The sequence below is a fragment of the Jaculus jaculus genome, chromosome 4 (assembly GCF_020740685.1).
Source record: "Jaculus jaculus isolate mJacJac1 chromosome 4, mJacJac1.mat.Y.cur, whole genome shotgun sequence".
Classification (NCBI taxonomy): Eukaryota; Metazoa; Chordata; class Mammalia; order Rodentia; family Dipodidae; genus Jaculus; species Jaculus jaculus.
Window position 1 is genome coordinate 10,217,989 of NC_059105.1, and position 19,512 is coordinate 10,237,500.

Sequence of the window (19,512 nt, forward strand, 5' to 3'; positions counted from 1 at the left end):
CCGCACACCTGCTGCCCTGATGGGCCGTGGCCCCTCACACCGTGAGCCCAAATGGCCCCTGCCTTCCTTAAATTGCCTTTGTTAGGTATTTTTTGTCACAACAACGAGTAGCTAATACAGTGCCCAACCCTTTCTCTGCCACTTTCACGTTGGGCACACAGCTACTGCAGTACTTGAAGCCTTCAACAAGCTAGCCATTTTCATAATTTTATTCTTTAAACAACTAACATTCCAGTAAACCTCTTTTTTATTTGTCCTTATGCATGGACTGTAAAGTTAAAATGACTTTGTAAGATTTTGGTTTCTGTCATTGTTCTTATTAATTGCCACATGCTGCAACATCGAGATACCTTAGTAGAAAGGTCATATCCCATCTCTAAGTAGTCCGCACCTGTTTCAATTTTAAGATTGACTTAGCAGAGGACTTTAAGGTCTATAAAATTTGCTTTGATTCTTAGTGTTCATTTAATAGTGTTGTATCCTTCTTGACCTATTTATTGATTTATTTGCAAACAGAGAGAACGAGGAGAAAGAGAGAGAATGGGCACACCAGGGCCTGAGCCACTGCAAACAAACTCCAGATATATGCACCACTTTGTGCATCTGGCTTTACATGGGTATGGGGAATCAAACCTAGGTTGTTGGGCTTTGCAGGCATATGCCTTAAGTGCTGAGCCAACACTCCAGCCCATGACCTAGTTATTTTTTTTTTCAAATTTTTATCAACAACTTCCATGATTATAAACAACATCTCAAGCTAATAATACCTTCCCTCCCCCCCACCTCCCCTCCATTCTCCATCATATTCCCTCCCTATCTCAATCAGTGTCTCTTTTATTTTGATGTCATGATCTCATCCTAGTGTTATGATGGTCTTGTGTAGGTAGTGTCAGGCACCGTGAGGCCATGACCTAGTTATTTTAAACAAAAAAGCCACTTACTAAGTGGCCAGGCATGATGGCTCATGCCTATAATCATAATACATGCCTAAGGCAGGATGATCGTCATTAAGTTCAAGGCTAGCCTGGGCTATTTAGTGAGTTCCAGGCCAGCCTGAACTATATAGTGAGACTCTGTTGGTAAACATCCAAAATAAAAACAAAAGGCAAGAGAAGCCATTTACCCATGGATCAAGGCAAGTCTGACGAAGCCTTTCCGCTGTCTGATGAACACCGTGAACCTTCCCGGGTTGGACACCAGCGCCTCCTGTGCCCCCCCGAGGATAATCATCGAGACATTTCCACCGCCCTGCTTGCTCAGCACATAGGACACGCTCCTCCTAGACACGGAGACGAGCCCTGGTGAGGAAAACAGAAAGTGCAACTAGTCACTCCACCTGAAGAATTCAATAGTTTCTGGAATACTCTCTGTGGAACAGTGTGTGGCTGACAGTTTCCTACACTGCTGCTTACCTTTTTTCTTTGTTTTTGTTTCTTGAGACAGGGTTTCCTAAGTCAACTATGTAGCCAAGGCTGGCCTTAAACTCCTGATCCTCCTTCCTCCATCTCATGAGTGCTACGGTAACAGGCATGAGCTATCATTACAAACAGATGGCATGTAATTTATTTTTCATAGCCATTTTTTGGTAATGTATTCCAGCAACGAGATCTATCATTAGGCAAGTGGCGGTCTGGTCTTCAAATGGTCACTTGCTCGGAGCTTGGGCTATCACTTGGCCGCACTATTCAACGTCACTCGCCTCCATCGTTTTGTTTTCTAAGTCTCTTCAGTGCACAGCCCGAGCAGCTCTACGTGGTGACCTTGATCGTGACCCTGGCAGATCCCAGCACAAGGCCAAACAGCGTCCCCTCCAGCAGTGGCTCTTCTGAGCACACAGGCCTGTTTTGACATAGTCTATTCTTATTTTCCAAACCTGGACTTATACTGGAAATTATTTCGAAAATTTAGACATTAGGGCTAGAGAGATGACTTAGCATTTAAGGCACTTTGCCGGCAAAGCCTAACAACCCTGGTTCACAGTATCCACAAAAGCCAGGTGCACAAAGTGACACATGCACCTTTTGTTTGCGGCAGCTAGAAGCCTGGTGTGCTCATTCTCTCTGCCCATCCCTCTTCTCCCTCTTTGCTTGCAAATAAATAAATAAAATATTTTTTTAATTCCATTATTTAGTAACTAACCTAGCTCATTTGTCAGATGGTGACATGGCCGAAAACACACATTCTGTCTTTAATGACTAGCCCACTTACAATAGTTCCACAGCTGTTCAGTCTATACATTGTTTTTCCACATAAAATTACTTAAAGATTTTAATTTTCAGGTTTTGAATCTACCCTGGTGCATGGAGGAAAATACATGGGATATTGTTTACAATTATGGAAGTTGTCAATAAAATAAAATAAAAACACAAGCTAGAGCCCAGTGTGGTGGCGCACGCCTTTAATCCCAGCACTCAGGAGGCAGAGGAAGGAGGATCGCCATGAGTTCAAGGCCAGCCTGGGACTCCATAGTGAATTCCAGGTCAGTCTGAGCTAGAGTGAGATCCTACCTTGGAAAACAAAACAAACAAACAAACAAAAAAGACAAGCTAGTCATGACCTACAGGCCAGAGACAATTGCTTTATTTTTAAATTTTTATATTTTATGGAGACAAAGTCTGTGTAATCCAGGATGATCTCAAACTTGCTATACAGTGAAGAATGACCTTGAATTTCTAATCATCTTTCCCCTGCCCCCAGGAGCTGGGAATGTGGGTGGGCATCTCCCTGCCCAGCTGGTGACTGCTTTTGAGTATGTTACCTTTCCTTCCATTCTGGATTGAATGTGTCTTCAGGCATGCAGGTGTATTAAATAGGCTTTATACAGACACACCTTATCTCGGATCTTACAGCAAACACTATGCTAGTTTTGTTAGGACTTCTAACTACTAAGGAGATGAAAGATAAGATCCTAACAGGACTCTGAACAGCCTCTGCCTCCCGCCTCTTCCAAGGGCTTGCTATGTAGCCTGGCTGGCCTCCAACTCAAGGTGGCCTAGAATTTGTAGTACTCCTGCCTCAGCCTCCTGAGTGCTGGGATTACAGATACGCACCACCAGCGCTGGCTCTGAATGACCTTATCTCTTAGGAGAAAGACAGGTGGTGGTGAAAGAAAGAACCCGAGCCTGCCTGGACAGCTTTGAACTTTCCCCAAGTACGAGGCAGTCTGTGCAATCTCTTCCTCTGCAGAGATGCTCCTGTGCCCTGGATCCCGGTGCCTGGCTATCCTAGCTTGACTCCAGCCTCTGGATCCCGATGCCTGGCTATCCTAGCTTGACTCCAGGCTCTGGATCCTGGTGCCTGGCTATCCTAGCTTGACTCCAGCCTCCGGATCCCGGTGCCTGGCTATCCTAGCTTGACTCCAGCCTCTGGATCCCGATGGCTGGCTATCCTAGCTTGACTCCAGCCTCTGGATCCCGATGCCTGGCTATCCTAGCTTGACTCCAGCCTCTGGATCCCGATGCCTGGCTATCCTAGCTTGACTCCAGGCTCTGGATCCCGGTGCCTGGCTATTCTAGCTTGACTCCAGCCTCTGCTCAGTACTCTTAGGCTCCACTTCCAAGTCATCCTGGAACAGTTCCTTATTACTTCTGTTTAACCTCACCCACACCCTTCAACTCAGCTTCCACTTGCAGGTGTTGAGCTCTCCCCATTCCATCTCCTGGAAGATCCTCCTCAGCCTCCAAGCCTGTATCTCTAATGGCCCAATGGACATCTCTCCCTTGCCCATGCCAAGACATCTCAAGCTCCATGCATCCTAACCAGGTGTGTTAATTCCCCCTCAAAGATTTCTCTTCCAACATTACCAATCCATGTGGACGGGAGCATTACTCATAGTCACCAGGTCAGAAATGTCACTTTTCCCATGTTTATTTCTCTCTGTCAGCCACTACTTGGCAGGTGAGTCGTTCAAGAACTACTCCAGGCCAGATCCTAAGAGTGACAAAATATAGCTACTGCCTCCCTGAGGGTGAATCCAACCTTGTCTTGCTGAGCCTCTCTGACACTGTTCACAGTGATCTCTTCCTCTGAATTTCTACAGCCCAAGCTGCTGAGCTGGTTTAACCATTGTCATCTCTCTCTGAACACTATCGTAGGCCTGTCCCATAATCACAGTCTCCAGGTTCACTCCCCCCCAGCCCATTTCCAAGGTGATCTCTGAATGATCTTTCTAACAACAACAACAAAAAAGTTTCCTCCACAAGATAAAGTTTAAAATCCTCTGCTGGATGTACTGGAGGCTGTTGTGACTGGATCTACCTGCCCAGACTTAATGGGTAAACCGCAAGGAACACAAGCCTTGAAACAGCCAGTTCTGGCGGATCCGTGGTGATACAGACACTGAAAGCCAAGAATAATGGATTAGAGTTGGGATTTAAGAGGAATGGTGGCCAGAGAAATCTCTTATATGAAAGGTAAGTGCTAGGAGGGAGTCTTGGGCCAAAGGCTACCCTCAGGAAGCCAGGTCAGGGAGGTGGTGTTGAGAGCTTTCTGGTTAAAGACCCTAGTCGAATTCTTCATGGCTACAAGCCTGGGGTTCTTTTCTTTCTTTAAATAATAAATAATAAAATAATGAAATAATTTTTTGCCTGTAATTTTCTTCATTTTAGAAAACTCTAACCCAATGCCCACAAAATTAGGAGAAAGTTTTCCCTTTGGTAGTTTTAGAGGGGTTAGTGTGCCCTCTAGAGTCAGGATGCCAGATCACTTGGTAGTTTAGTGGCTGGATGTCAGATCACTTGGTAAGTTTGTGGGGTTAATGCGTCCTCTAGCATGTCCAGCTGCCCATACTGGACCAAGTTCCACTTATGAACCCATAAATTGAAATAAAACCTGCCAATCCACTGGAGGCCCACTCCATGGGAGGGAATACATCCCTGATACTGAAAACTTAAAACAGAGCTAGTCATGATCCCTAGGGGTGTAACGTCTGCCGCTATCTGGCTAAATGTATATACTATGCCCATCAATCTGCCCAGCAAGCACTTCTCTTAATGTTCATACCCATATATTAATGCTACTCTCACTTTGGGTAGAGAATCTTCTCTTTTCAGATGGCAGTGACCTTGGGATGACTCAGATGGCATCATGGTGCTGGGAAGAAGTGACAGAGGAGTACTTAGCACTGGAATATCTCTGTCACACCTTCCAAGGCTCAGGGTCCATTGTGGAAGAGGTGGCAAAAAGAATGTAAGAGCCAAAGGAAGGGTAGGACTCCTTACAACATGCTCCTCCAGACATAAAATGGCCTGGATATCCATGACGTCACACTGCCTGACACTACCTACACAAGACCATCATAAGAGGAGGAAAAGATCATGACATCAAAGTAAAAGAGAGACTGATTGAGATGGGGAGGGGGATATGATGGAGAGTGGAGTTGCAAAGGGGAAAGTGGGGGGAGAGAGGCAATTGTTTACAATCATGGAAGTTGTTATTAAAAAATAATAAATAAAAAAGGAAAAAAAATAAAACCTGCCAATCCAGCCATGCATCCTGATGCTGTGCGGTTTAGTGATTTCCTACTACTGACAATAGTACCTGGAGAAACCGGCAAGTAGTCATGAACAACTGGAGGCTATGGCAAGTCTATCTCTACATATGCCACTTACTGACCCTGAAATTCTAATTTCTCAAAAAGACCACTTATTTTTCCTTAGTCAGGAACTGCAAAGGCAGCTGTAATTATCCTGCACAATGCTGGTGAGTAGAACATACCCAGTAAGCTGCTGAAGTACAAGGGCGATAAGCTGATCAAATCAGAAATCCAAACAAATTGAGCCTCTTAGACGAAATGAGAGCAGTCAACCTACGCTGAGGTTTCTGTGTATATTTATATAGCATCTTCAAAATACTTCAGGTTGGCTTCACTCTCAGAATTAGTAAAATGTATGCCTGCATGAACCAAAGTATTTCTCTGGTTCAGAGTAGACAAGGCCACGTACAGTGGTGCACACCTATAATTCCAGCACTTGGGAAGTGAACAGGCAGGAGGAGGAGTTCAAGGCTAGCCTGGGCTACATTGTGAGAACCTGACTCAAACATTGGAAAAGGGAAGCTGGGCGTGGTGGTGCACGCCTTTCACCCCAGCACTCGGGAGGCAGAGGTAGGAGGATCGCTGTTAGTTTGAGGCCAGCCTGAGACTACATAAGTGAATTCCAGGTCAGCCTGGGCCAGAGTGAGACCCTACCTTGAAAAACAAAAACAAACAAACAAAAAACCCCCAGAAAATCAAAAATCAGAAAAGGCGGCTGGAGAGATGGCTCAGCAGTTAAGGTGCTTGCCTGCAAAGCCTAACAACCCAGGTGTCATTCCCCAGTGCCCACATAAAGCCAGATGCACAGGTGGCACATGCAGTTTGCAGTGGCCCGAGGCCCTGGCATGCTCGCGCTCCATTGCTCTCTCTCTCTATCTCCCTCCCCTCTGCGTGTGTGTGTGTATGTGTGTGTGTGTGTGTGTGTGTGTGTGTGTGTGTGTGTGTGTGTGTGTGTTCTCTCTGTCTCCCTCTGGTTGCAGTTAAAGAAACAAATAAAATATTTTTAAGAAATAGAAAAAAAATTGCTGGCTGTGGTGGCATACGCCTTTAATCCCAGCACTTGGGGGGCAGAGGTTGAAGGACTGCCATGAGTTCAAGGCCACCTTGAGACTGCATAGTGAATTCCAGGCCAGACTGGGCTAGAGTGAGACCTTACCAAGAAAAAACTAGGGGATAAAATGAGTAGCAGAGTAGATAGACTGTTATTTCTGTTTCCTTTCCATCTCTTCCCCTCTCTTCTCCTCCCTCCTTCTACCTCCACTCTCCCTAACACCACCACCCCTCTCCTCCTCTTCCCTTTTCTTCCTCTATTCCGTTTCCTTTCTCCCCTTTCCATCAGTACTGGGGTAGAACCATGCCCTGTCCATGCTAGACAAGTGCGATACCACTGACCTACGTCCTCAGCCCTGGGCATCGTGTTCTGAATGAAGGTATTATCAAGGAAGACAAATCCAGCACGCGGTCACCTCAAGACACAAGGGAGGATGGCTTTCATTTCTAATATTCACAAAGATACGCGAAGCACCTCTCCAAAGGGGTCATCTGTTGCTTATTTTTCCCACAGCTGGATGTACAATATGTCTTCATTATTTTTCTGAATTAATATTTATTGAATATTTTCAGGCTTTAGACACAATGCTAAATTCTAAGGGGGGAGGGGGCTAAAAAACCCTCTACAAGTTCCTGGCACTTAAGTCCAGTATTGGTGCCAGGAATATGCACACGATGAACTACAGAGTCACCCAGGTGGCTGTTGTGCGCGCTGCCCGCACCCTTGGGCCACAGGATCGGCCACCTTCCGTCACTTACCGGTACTTAACACATATTCCCGGAAGAAAGGACACCCGAACACTAGCGGCAGAATGTGACTATACACACTCAAACCGGGAAACAGCTTCTTGAAGTCTGAGTAACTTGTACAAAAGTTTCCAAAGGCTCCAGCCACAAGTATTCCGTGGGGGTGATATCCAAATATATAGTTGTGACCTGGGTCCAAGTCCTGCGTTTTGATGAGCTGCGGCACATTCGCAGGGAGAGGAGGAGATAAAAGGTCCTTTTTAGTGTTTCTCATGAGAACAGAAGGGCGCCCGTTTAGCTCTTCCATCAAGAAAAATCAGAGAACATGACTCACTTTCTCCCCTGGGCTGGAGCTGTCTTCAAATTTCGGAACCCAGAGCCCTCTCTCTAGATTTTATCAATGTTCAGCCTGGAGTTTGCTTAATAACTTCGGCCAACCTCCCTGGGCTTTCCCTCTGCTACGATCCGAATGCGCCCGCCCCTGCCCACCTCACACTTGTGTTGAGACATGAACCCAGGGCAGCAGTGGGGGGCTGATAAAGGCTCCGGAGGGGTGAAAGAAAGGTCATGAGGTCAAGTGAACAGATCTGCTCTACTCTTGTTGCAGTGGGTTCCTTCTAAAAGGGCAAGTCTGACCCTTTGTCTCTCTCTGACTCTCTCTTGTTCTGTATCTACCATGGAATTGTGGAGCTAGAAGCCCTGGCCTGATGTTGGCACTTTGATATTGGACCTCGCGCATTTCAGAGCCATGAGAAATAAATTGTGTGTGTGTGTGTGTGTGTGTGTGTGTGTGTGTATGTGGCAAGTGTGCATGGATGGATGCATGAAGTGTGTGTGTGTGCGTACGTATGTATGTGGTAAGTGTGCATGTATGCATGCATGAAATGTGTGTGTGTACATATGTATGTGGTAAGTGTGCATGTATGGATGCATGAAGTGTGTGTGTGTGTGTATGAATGTGGTAAGTGTGCATGTATGGATGCATGAAGTGTGTGTGTGTGTGTATGAATGTGGTAAGTGTGCATGTATGGATGCATGAAGTGTGTGTGTGTGCGTACGTATGTGGTAAGTGTGCATGTACGGATGCATGAAGTGTGTGTGTGTGTGTGTATGAATGTGGTAAGTGTGCATGTATGCATACATGAGCTGTGTGTGTGTGTGTGTGTGTGTGTGTGTGTGTGTGTGTGTGTGTGCTAGACCAGAGGTTGACACTGAGTGTCTTCCTCCTTATTTCTCATTGGCAGGGCCCCTCTTGAGCACAGCGCTTGCAGCTCTGCTGGCTGAGCTCTGGGGTCACAGGCAGGCCCCCACATGCACCCGGCATGTATGCAGGTGCTGGGGATCAGACTCCTGTGTCCACACTCCCACAGCAGGGGCTTTACTGACTGAGCCACCATGCCAGCCCCTGTTGCTTTTCTTCTCAAGGCTCTGGTACTCCATTACCGGAGCGCAGCAGGGACTACAGGCGTGCTCCCTTGCACAGGAAAAAGCTGACAGGTGAAAGAAAGGCCATGAGGTCAAGTGAACAGATCAAGGGCCAACTCACAATGATACTTCAGAAGAAGAGTCTACTCACACGGATTGGGAAGTAGTCGTTAAAGTGCTTCCAAACAGTCCAGCTTTGGACCCAGGTGGATTTCCGGCCTCCTTGCTCTGGGGTACGCCAATCAAGGTACATCCAGGCCAAGTAAGGGATGTATAGGAACCAGCAGTTGAATATGATGAGCAGCCACATGACCATGAAACATATTTGTACTGTAAGAAAGAGAAAAGCCTTCTGGAATGAGGAGCAGTTAGTCTGATACCTACACAGTGCAGACCCTGGCTCATGGTGGGGGAACACAACCCATCCCCAGGGAGTGCTTGGGCTCTGGCTCAGGTAAGGAGTGCAAGAAGGCAGTGATGGTACAATATTACTTCACATGTATTTGATACTAACTATGTACAAAGCATTAATCTTCACAAAGTCACAGCACTGATAATGTGGCCACACTGCTGTGAATGCCCCCCCCCTTTTTTTAATTTTTTTTTTATTTGAGAGTGACAGACACAGAGAGAAAGACAGATAGAGGGAGAGAGAGAATGGGCACGCCAGGGCTTCCAGCCTCTGCAAACGAACTCCAGACGCATGCGCCCCCTTGTGCATCTGGCTAACGTGGGACCTGGGGAACCGAGCCTCGAACCGGGGTCCTTAGGCTTCACAGGCAAGTGCTTAACTGCTACGCCATCTCTCCAGCCCCCCCCCTTTTTTTTTACAGAAGAGAAAGAGGAGGCTTTAAGAGATGAAATGAGTTGCTCAAGTCACACAGCATGTAACAGGTTTATCTGTGTGTATTCAAGGTCCACCCCTCAGCCATGACCAACATCCCCTTCCTGACACACAGTATGAATCAAGCATGGAGAGGAAATTCTTCCTACCTTGGCTGCACAGCCATTGTTCATGTGTCTACAAAGAGGGCCCATGCTAGCTACAACCTTCATGTTCATCAACTCCATTGCCAGAGGCACAAATAACATAGGAATGACTCTTTAGATCGTGAATATATGATTTTACATGTTTTCTAAATAAAGGAACCCTTCTAGCTGTATATAATTAATAATATAGCTTCAAAATACACAGGGCAAATAAATGATGAGACTTGACCCAAGTAGGGATGACAAGAATAATCACCTTGATGCAAATGACCATGTGAAGTTATAAATTCTGTAATTTTTTTTGATTCGGTATTTTGAGGCCCAGCCTGACCTAGAATTCACTCTGTACCACCCAGATGACCTTGAACTCAAGGTGATCCTTCTAGCTCAGCCTCCTGAGTGCTTGTCTTATGTGCAGCAATTTAAAACATTTATAAACTAGCCATAGTGGTAACAGATCTGAAAACCCAGCACCGAGGACACTGGAGCAAGAATATTGTGAATTCTAGGCCAGCCTAGGCTACATAGTGAGAGCCTATCTGAAAAAAGAATTATATTAAAAAAAGTATCAATGAGACAGAGTGGGGGAGGGAGTGAGGGAGAACACAGAGCCGTAACAGCAGGTATGAGGTAATTGTGTACCAGGACTCTTACCTGAGGAAGGCCATTTCAGCTTTCTCGTTTCTTATGTGCCACAGTCTCCCACCTAGGGTGCACAGCAAATCTCGAACTCTTATCCACTTCACCTTTCACCTTTGTTGACAGGATCTCAGTGCCCAGAGGACCCATCAAGGAATCTCACTAATAACAGCTGGGTCTCTTACTGAAGCGCTACGGCACCCTCTTCTCTAACAGCAGATGCGTAACAAGGCTCCCAGTGACACCCTACAGCCATGGGCTGTGCTGATCCATGCATGCTCTTTTCCCTACAGACATACCTACGCCTCAGTTTAATTTACAGATTAGACTCAGAAAGAGATGAACAAACTTCCCAGCCCTGTTTCTATTTCTTTTTTTTTTTAATTTATTTATTTGAGAGCGACAGACACAGAGAGAAAGACAGATAGAGGGAGAGAGAGAATGGGCGCGCCAGGGCTTCCAGCCTCTGCAAACGAACTCCAGATGCGTGTGCCCCCTTGTGCATCTGGCTAACGTGGGACCTGGGGAACCGAGCCTCGAACCGGGGGTCCTTAGGCTTCACAGGCAAGCGCTTAACCACTAAGCCATCTCTCCAGCCCTCTATTTCTTAATACATAATCTATTAGTACTTTTCCCACACTGGATTAACCAAAACTTATCAGTGAACACAGTCCTAGCACTGGCTTGTTCCTGCCTTCGTGGTGAGTTAAAGGCCCACACAGTGGAAGGAAGGTTAAGATTGCACGTGGTCTCCATACCTCTGTAGAGTGTTTTGTTGTTCTCTGGAGATGCCTAGAAAGTGGCCGTGAGTTCAGAAACAAGGCAGGCAGACTGCCCTCAGGCCCCATTCCCTCCTGGACTCTTCCGCTTTGCTTCAGGTCCTTCCCTCCTCCCAGGTCTGACAGCTAAAAATTTGCCAGTTTTTGTTTATTTTAGGAAGATGTGTAAAGGGTTTATAAGGCAGACAAATAAGCCTCATTCTGTACTTAAAGCTCACTCGAGTGAGCTAAGGTGAGATACAGAGGGGACAACAGGTTCTGACTGGGTCAACCTCGGTCACCGGATGTTAGGAGACTCATGTGCTCCTCCCTGCAAGGGTCAAGGCACACAATGCTGTCCCTGCTTCACGGCTGTAGGAACTGAGGGTTAGTAAATTTGAATGTCCAATGCCTAAATTCAAACAGTTTTATTTTTATTTTAGGAGAGAGAAACAGAGTTGGTATGCCACGGCCTCCAGCCACTGTAATTGAACTGCAGATGCGTGTGTCACCTTGTGCGTCTGGCTTACATGGGTCCTTAAAGCATCTTAACTGCTAAGCTGTCGCTCCAATCCTGTTTCTGGTCTTTTGAGGCAGGACCTTGCTCTAGCCCTGGCTGACCTAGAATTTACTATGTCTTCTGAGGGTGGACTTAAACTCACAGCAATCCTCTTACCTCTGCCTCCCTGGTGCTGGGATTATAGGCTTGTGCTACCATGCATGGCCTTTCAAACATTTTCTGACTGTTTTGTTGTTGTTTTTAACAGTCCACATTATCACCCACTAAATGGTAATAACACTGGGCTCAGAAGTTTCTATTATAAATGTATAAACAGGTCAGTAAGTATCAAGAATCAAGCATATGAGGCTGGAGAGATGGCTTAGTGGTTAAGGCACTTGCCTATGAAGCCTAAGGAGCCAGGTTCTATTCTCTAGTACTCATGTAAACCAGATGCACAAGGTAAGTGCATGCATCTGGAGTTCATCTGCTGTGGCTGGAGGCCCCGACACTCTCCCCGCCCCCTTCCCTATCTCAACTAAATTAAAAAACAAAAAACAAAAATCAAATCAAAACAAAAAAAAATCCCACTTTCTTCAGAAAGAATCAGGTACATGGGAGCTTTTGTTTTCTTTACCCCAAAGATGGGGAAACTGAAACCAAAAGCAAACTGACTTCACTTCAATCAATGAGAGAAGAATGGATCCAGAAATAAAGTCCCCCAGCTATGAATGCAATGTGCCACTAACACAGCCCGACAAGCTTCAGCTGAATACGCGTTGCATGTCTCCTTAATGTCATCACGTCTGGATGCATCCTACCTAAGCCAGGGGTGAAATCCTGGAGATGCACTTACTGCTGACTGGTGGCCTGACCTAGGGCGCGTTCTTACAGGGCGCCACCTATGAGCACGCTGTTGGAGACTGGATGGGAAATGTCCCCGGCAGCCCCTGGGTTTAGACACTTTGTCCTTAGGCAGTGGTGCTGTTTTGGGAGGGCTGGGGAACCTTAGGAGGTGGGAGTGGGCTGGAGCAACACAGAGCAGGCCTTGAGGTTTATAACCCACACTCGCTCTGGCCCAAGCTCTCTGGGCTTCCAAATCCACTGAGAGGTAAGGAGCTCCTGCCACTGTGAGCTCCACCATGCCTTCTCTGCCATGACGGGCTGTATCCTCCAAACCAGGAGCCAAAGTAAATTTCCTCTCTGTCACATGGAAAAATAATACACAGGATAATGACAGCGTCTGTCTCCAAAGGCAGCTGAGGGAATACAGGAGAAAAAGGTACACAGGGCCTGGCACAGGGGTGGTGCTCTACAATTTATACCATTGTTACAAAAACTCTACTGACCGTTACACACTTGGAGCGTGCAGGAAAGTAGAAGCAGGCAGGATAGATTCCTGGTACCCAATAGAAACTGCTATTAAAATTTTCCTTGGGGAGCGGGTGGACAGATGGCTTAGCAACTAAGGCTTTTGCCTGTGACACCTAAGCACCCAGGTTCGATTCCCCAGGACCCACGTAAGCCAGATGCACAAGGGGGCGCATGCATCTGGAGTTCATTTGCAGTGGCCTGAGGCCTTGGAGTGCTCATTCTCTCCATTCCCTCTCCCCATCTGCCTCTCTTTCTCTCAAATAAATAAATAAATAAAATTATTTTTTTAAATCTTTCCTTGGGGATTGGGAGCTGGGAAGACAGCTCAATGGTTAAAGGCACTTGCTTGCAAAATCTGGTGGTCCAGGTTCAATTCCCAAATGTAACCATTTACCAATGTAAGCTGGATGCAAACACACACACACACAAATAAGTTAATAATTTTGTTTTTGTTTTGTCGAGGTAGGGTCTCGCTCTAGCTCAGGCTGACCTGGAATTCACCATGTAGTCTCAGGCTGGCCTTGAATTCACAGCGATCTTCCTACCTCCGCCTCTCGAGTGCTAGGATTAAAGGTGTGCGGCACCACATCCAGTCATAATTTTTCTTTTATTAAAAAATCATTTTTGTAAGCCGGGCGTGGTGGTGCACGTCTTAATCCCAGCACTCAGGAGGCAGAGGTAGGAGGATCACCGTGAGTTCGAGGCCACCCTGAGACTACATAGTGAATTCCAGGTCAGCTTGAGCCAGAGTGAGACCCTACCTCGAAAAACCAAAAAAAAAAAAAAAATCATTTTTGTATTTTTTATAAGCGAGAAAGAGAGCGTGTGCACATTGGCATGCCAGAGCCTCCAGCCACTACAATCAAACTCCAGACACATGCACCATCCTGTGTGCATGTGTAGCTTTGCACACTTGTATTACCTGTGTGTGGCGTACATAGGCTCTGAAGAGGCGAGAGCCTTGACTGCTAAGTCATCTCTCCAGCCCTCCTTGTTTTTTGTACTTGTTTGCTTTTTTGTACACATAGGCTTTATTGAACAATAGCCAGTGTCGCTGTCCTGTTTTACTGGAGCCCAGCACTAGCAACCCAAGATGCAAACATCAGAATTTAGAATCAGACCACCTGCTAAAGTTGCACGAGCTATTTCTGCTTATATAGCTCCATAGGTTTTTCTTCTTTTTTTTTATTAAATGGAAAATTTGTGTGGATACATCTTCTGTTGGTAGCATCATTTCCCTCCTCTCTGCCCCCGCTCCACTGAGGGCCCTTCTTAGGAGGGCTGCTGGCGTTCACCATGGGGTTGTGGATTGTGAGTTGTAGGAGCAGCAGTCAGTCACTGGGTGGGGGGAGCAATGCCTCTGGATATTCCCTCCCACTCTGGCTCTTACCTTCTTCCTGTCTCCTCTTCCCTCAAATTCCCTGAGCCTTGGGGAGAGGGGTGTGCTTTAAGTCTACTTCAGTGCTGAGCTCTCAGCAGCTTCTGGATCTCTGCTTTGGGGAGTTCTGAGTGTCCTCAGTGCCTGTGTCCATCACCCTGGTGCAGGCTGTCAGGCTCAGCAGGGAAGCAGCGCTCTTGCTCATCTCACCCGTTCCTCTGTGGCTTCGCCTGGGCCCTGGCTGCTGCGCGAGGGATGGTTCATCTGCTGTCAGGGAGTCAGCTCTCTAGTTTTTGTCTTGTTAATAGATTTTTGGTTTTCTTTGGTTCGCACTGCTTTCTGAAAAAGAAAAACAGATTCTCCAACAGAAAGTGAGATCAGGATAGATTAAAGGGGATAAACATGGTTAATTTACAGAGATTGTGATGGTTGTAGCTTCACTTTTGGCCAAATGCTAGTGGGAGCTTCTCATTGGAGTCCATAATCTTGGTGTCCATAGGATTCTGACTTGGTTCCCAGTTCCAGCTAAGTATCTGAGCAGATCTCTTAGCCAATCAGAGAGCCATTGGTCACCCACCTAGGCTGGGTGCCACTATTTCACAGGTGTGTATATCTTGTCAGGCTGGCTGCTTTCATGTAGCAGTGTCCCCTGCTTGCTCACGACATTGTTGGCCATTTCCCCCCAGCATCTCTTGTAGCCCTTTTTAGCATTATATGGGCTAACCATCTGGGAGCTGGCTTCCTTCCAAATTCAGCCAGATCTCTCAATGTCCTGTGTTGGCAGCATGTGGTATCTTCAGCAATAGGGTCTTACCTTTCACCACATGTGGGTAATCAAGTGCTTTGAGAGAAGCCTGCCTTGTTTTGGGGACTCCATAGATCTTTCCAATCAACAACTCAGTGTAGGTTATAACCAGTTCTGGTCCTGGCATTCACAAGGCAAGGCCAAGTGCTTTAGGGTCAGGCTTCATCCCACCCTCTCCAGGGCCCTTCTTATCAGACAATCTCTCCGTGCTCCTATTGAGGGATATATTTTTTAGTCTGCTATCTAGGAGGAAGATTACTATGGTACCAATTCATTTTGGAGTTTGTCTTGTGTATATCTCCCCCATCTCCTGTGCCTCTCCCCCAAAACCCTTCCATCACTCTTATCTGCGCCCCTAGCTGCTTGTCAGGTATACCAGCAACTCAAGCTGTTCCATTTTAGAAACCATAGATGAGGGAGAACATGTGCCATTTGTCCTTCTGTGTTTGTGTGAGTTCCTTTAGTATAATCTGTTTCAAGTCGGTCCATTTTCCTACAGATTTCATTGTATCATTTTTTCCTTACTGCTGAGTGCAAGTGTACTACATATTCATTATCCAATCATCAAACAACGGGCATCTGGGTTGATTCCAGACCTTAGCTATTGTGAATTGAGCCACCATAAACATGGTTGAGCACACGTCTCTGCAGTGAAGAGTGGAGCCTTTAGAGGAGATGCCCAGTAGACGATGAGCAGGTTGGTAGCTCTATTGTCACCTTTCTCAGGAGTCTTCATATTGACTTCCATAGTGGTTATACAAGTAAGGACTCCCACCAGCAGTGAATGATGGTTCCTCTTTCCTCACATCCTCACCAACATTTACTATTGTTTGATTTTTTAATGATCCTCCATGGAGTGAGGTGACAGTTGTTTTAATTTATACTTCCCTGATGGTTAAGGATGTTGGACATTTTCTTAGGTGAGTATTAGCCATTTGTTTTTCTTACTTTGAGAATTCCCTGTTCGGTTCTTTGTCCCATTTTTTGAGTGGATTTTTTGATTTTTTAAAAACTTTTATTTATTTATTTATTTGACAGAGAGAGCTTTTATTTAGAATGGGCATACCAGGGCTGCCAGCCACGGCAAATGAACTCCAGAAGCATGCACCACCATGTGCATCTGGCTTACATGGGTCCTATGGAACCGAACCGGGGTCCTTTGACTTAGCAGGCAAGTGCTTTAACTGCTAAGCCATCCCTCTAGCCTGATTGCTTGATTTTTTATTGTTTTTTTTTTAAAGTTCTTTATAGAATCTAGATATTAGGCCTCTATAAGTAGTATAGGTGGTGAAGATTTTCTCCCATTCTGTGGGCAGTGTGTTAGCTCTGTTTATAGTATGTTTGTTTAAAAAAAAAAAAAAAAGCTTCTGAGCTTTGTGAGATCCCACTGGTTTAGGGATTGTTTCATTTCTGGGGCCACTGGGGTATTAATTGGAAAGTCTTTTCCCATCCTACATCGTGAAGAGTTCCCCCTATTTTTTCATCCAGTAGTTTGAGTTTCAGGTCTTATATTGAGGTCTTTAATCCATTTTGTGGAACGGAGATTTTGGAAATAGATCCTGTAATTCCTCCAATTTGACTGGTGTCTGTTGTGACCTCTCCATTTTCATTTCTTTAAAAAACTATATTTGATTTATTTGCAAAGGGAGAAAAAGAAAGAGTGAATGGTTGTGCCAGGACTTCCAGATACTGTAACTAAACTCCAGATTCATGTACCACTTTGTGCATCTGGATTTACATGGTGTTGCAGTCTGGTTCACATTGCTGGTAGAAATCACCCAACCAAGAGCAGCTTCTGGGAAAAAGAGGTTTATTTTGGCTTACACGCTGAAAGGGAAGCTCCACGATGGCAGGGGAAAACGATGGCATGAGCAAAGGGTGGACATCACCCTCTGGCCAACATAAGGTGGACCACAGCAACAGGAGGGTGTGCCAAACACTGGCAAGGGGAAACTGGCTATATCACCCATAAGCCCACCCCCAACAATACACTCCCTCCAGGAGGCATTAATTCCCAAATATCCATCAGCTGGGGAGCTAGAATTCACAACACCTAAGTTTATGGGGGACACCTGAATCAAACCACCACATTCCGCCCCTGGCCCCCATAAACTGATATCCATACATGATGTAAAATACAATGCATTCAGTCTGACTTTAAAAGTCCCCATAGTTTTTATCAATCCCAATGATGTTCATACATCCCCATAGTTCAAGATCTTTTAACTGAGCCATAATACCAAAAAATAACCTCAAAAACCCATAATGGCACAGATTAAATATTCACACTGCAAAAGATGGCATTGGGCATAGCAAAGAAACATTCAACCAATACAAGATTTAAAGAACTGGGACAAACATTAAACTCTGTAGCTTCAAGTCTAGCAACTCTAGCCAGTGACAAATCTTCAAGTCCGATTATTCGAACCAGCAACAAGTCTCTGGCATTCCAATTCCGCCCCTCCAGCTAGGCTACTCACAGTCCTGGGAAACTTCATCAGGGCCGGCAGCTCCTTGGCAGCCATCTCATGGTCCTGGCATCTCCACTGGGTCTCCACTGCAACCCACGGTTCATCCTCATGGCCCCATGGGGTCTCTATGCAGGCAACCAGCAAACCCGCTTCACACTGCCCATGGCCATTTCCAAAACACAAGACCGTGTTGCAAACTCAATGACCCTGTTTCTAGCATTTCTTCTACTCCATACCAGGTAGGGTGCCAATTTGTTAATCCAGGGGGGAATAAAGCAGACTTTGAAGAACAGGACACTCCTTGAGGACTCAGCCTCCTTCAAAAGAGTCTACATTCTTCTTGTTGCCCCAGCACAGGTCAGCTAGCCCAGTCTCAAAGGTTGTAATCTCTCAGTTGCAGCTGAACAGGCAGCAGTTCACCCAAAGATTTTTCTTTCTGTGCCATATCCCCCTGCACACGCCAGTTCATTTCTATGCAAAGCAACCCTGCACAACTTCTCAGGACATGGGCACAAGGGCAAGCTTATCACACAAACTGCTAGCCCAGTCCAAGAAAAGCTCCTTCTCACCCTCATAAGCCAAACCTCACAGTCCATACTCTTACTGCATTTGGGTCTTTCAACTCTGACCAGAATAGTCCATCAAGCTGTACTTAAAGCACTGTAAGGAGTCCCTTAGGCCAGGGTTTCAAATCCTCCCACATTCCTCTTGAAAATCAGCTCCAAAAGGCCAAAGCCACACAGTCAGGTGTCTAGCAGCAACCCCACTCCTTGGAACCACTTTACTGTTGCAGTCAGATCTGCATTGCTGGTAGAAATCACCCAACCAAGAGCAGCTTCTGGGGAAAAGAGGTTTATTTTGGCTTACAGGCTCGAGGGGAAGCTCCACGATGGCAGGGGAAAACGATGGTATGAGCAGAGGGTGGACATCACCCTCTGGCCAACATAAGGTGGACCACAGCAATAGGAGAGTGTGCCAAATGCTGGCAAGGGGAAACTGGCTATATCACCCATAAGCCCACCCCCAACAATACACCCCCTCCAGGAGGCATTAATTCCCAAATATCCATCAGCTAGGGAGCTAGCATTCACAACACCTAAGTTTATGGGGGACATCTGAATCAAACCACCACACATGGGAAATGGGGAATCAAACCCAAGTCATTAGATAGGCAAGGGCCTTAACCACTGAGCCATCTCTCCAGCCTCTCCATTTTCACTTCTTATTTTGTTGAGACATCTCTTTTTTAGTTTAATCAAACTGGCCAGGGGTTTATCAATCTTATTTACTTTTTCAAAGAACTGGCTCTTGGTTCTGTAAATTTTCTTAATATTTTTTTAGTTTCCAATTCATTAATTTCAGCTCTCATCTTAATTATTTCTTTCCATCTGGAACAACTAGTATTCAGTTATTCTTGTTTCTTCAATGCATTTAGGTGGACAGTTAGGTCATTAATTCAAGATCTCTCTGTCTTTGTTATGAAGGCTTTTAGTGCTATGAATGCTAACCTTAAGATTGCCTTCAATGTGTCCCAAAAGTTTTGGTATGTTGTGTTTTTGTTATTATTCAGTTCTAGAAATTTTACAATTTCCTTTTTGATTTCTTCCACAATCCATTCATTTTTTAACAGTATGTTGTTCAGTCTCCAGGAGCTGGTATAATGCCTGCTGTTTCTCTTGTTACGGTAGGGCCTCATTCTAACCCAGCCTGACCTGGAATTCACTATGTATTCTCAGGATGGCCTTGAACTCACAGTGATCCTCCTACCTCTGCCTCCTGACTGCTAGGATTAAAGGCATGCACCACTGTGCCTGGCTACAAGCTCTACTTGATTTTTGTTTTC

General features: G+C 45.8%; 1 protein-coding gene across 1 annotated transcript in view; it reads right to left on the bottom strand.

The window, feature by feature from the left end:
- The window catches only part of Mogat1 (monoacylglycerol O-acyltransferase 1), a 48,333-nt gene that overhangs the window by 16,473 nt on the left and 12,348 nt on the right, over window positions 1-19,512 (bottom strand). The window contains exons 2-4 of the mRNA XM_045148095.1: window positions 8,907-9,085; window positions 7,343-7,547; window positions 1,124-1,298 (exon numbers count right to left, since the gene is read on the bottom strand). Coding sequence (XP_045004030.1) covers window positions 1,124-1,298; window positions 7,343-7,547; window positions 8,907-9,085 — 559 coding nt within the window. The remainder of the gene's footprint in view (window positions 1-1,123; window positions 1,299-7,342; window positions 7,548-8,906; window positions 9,086-19,512) is intronic.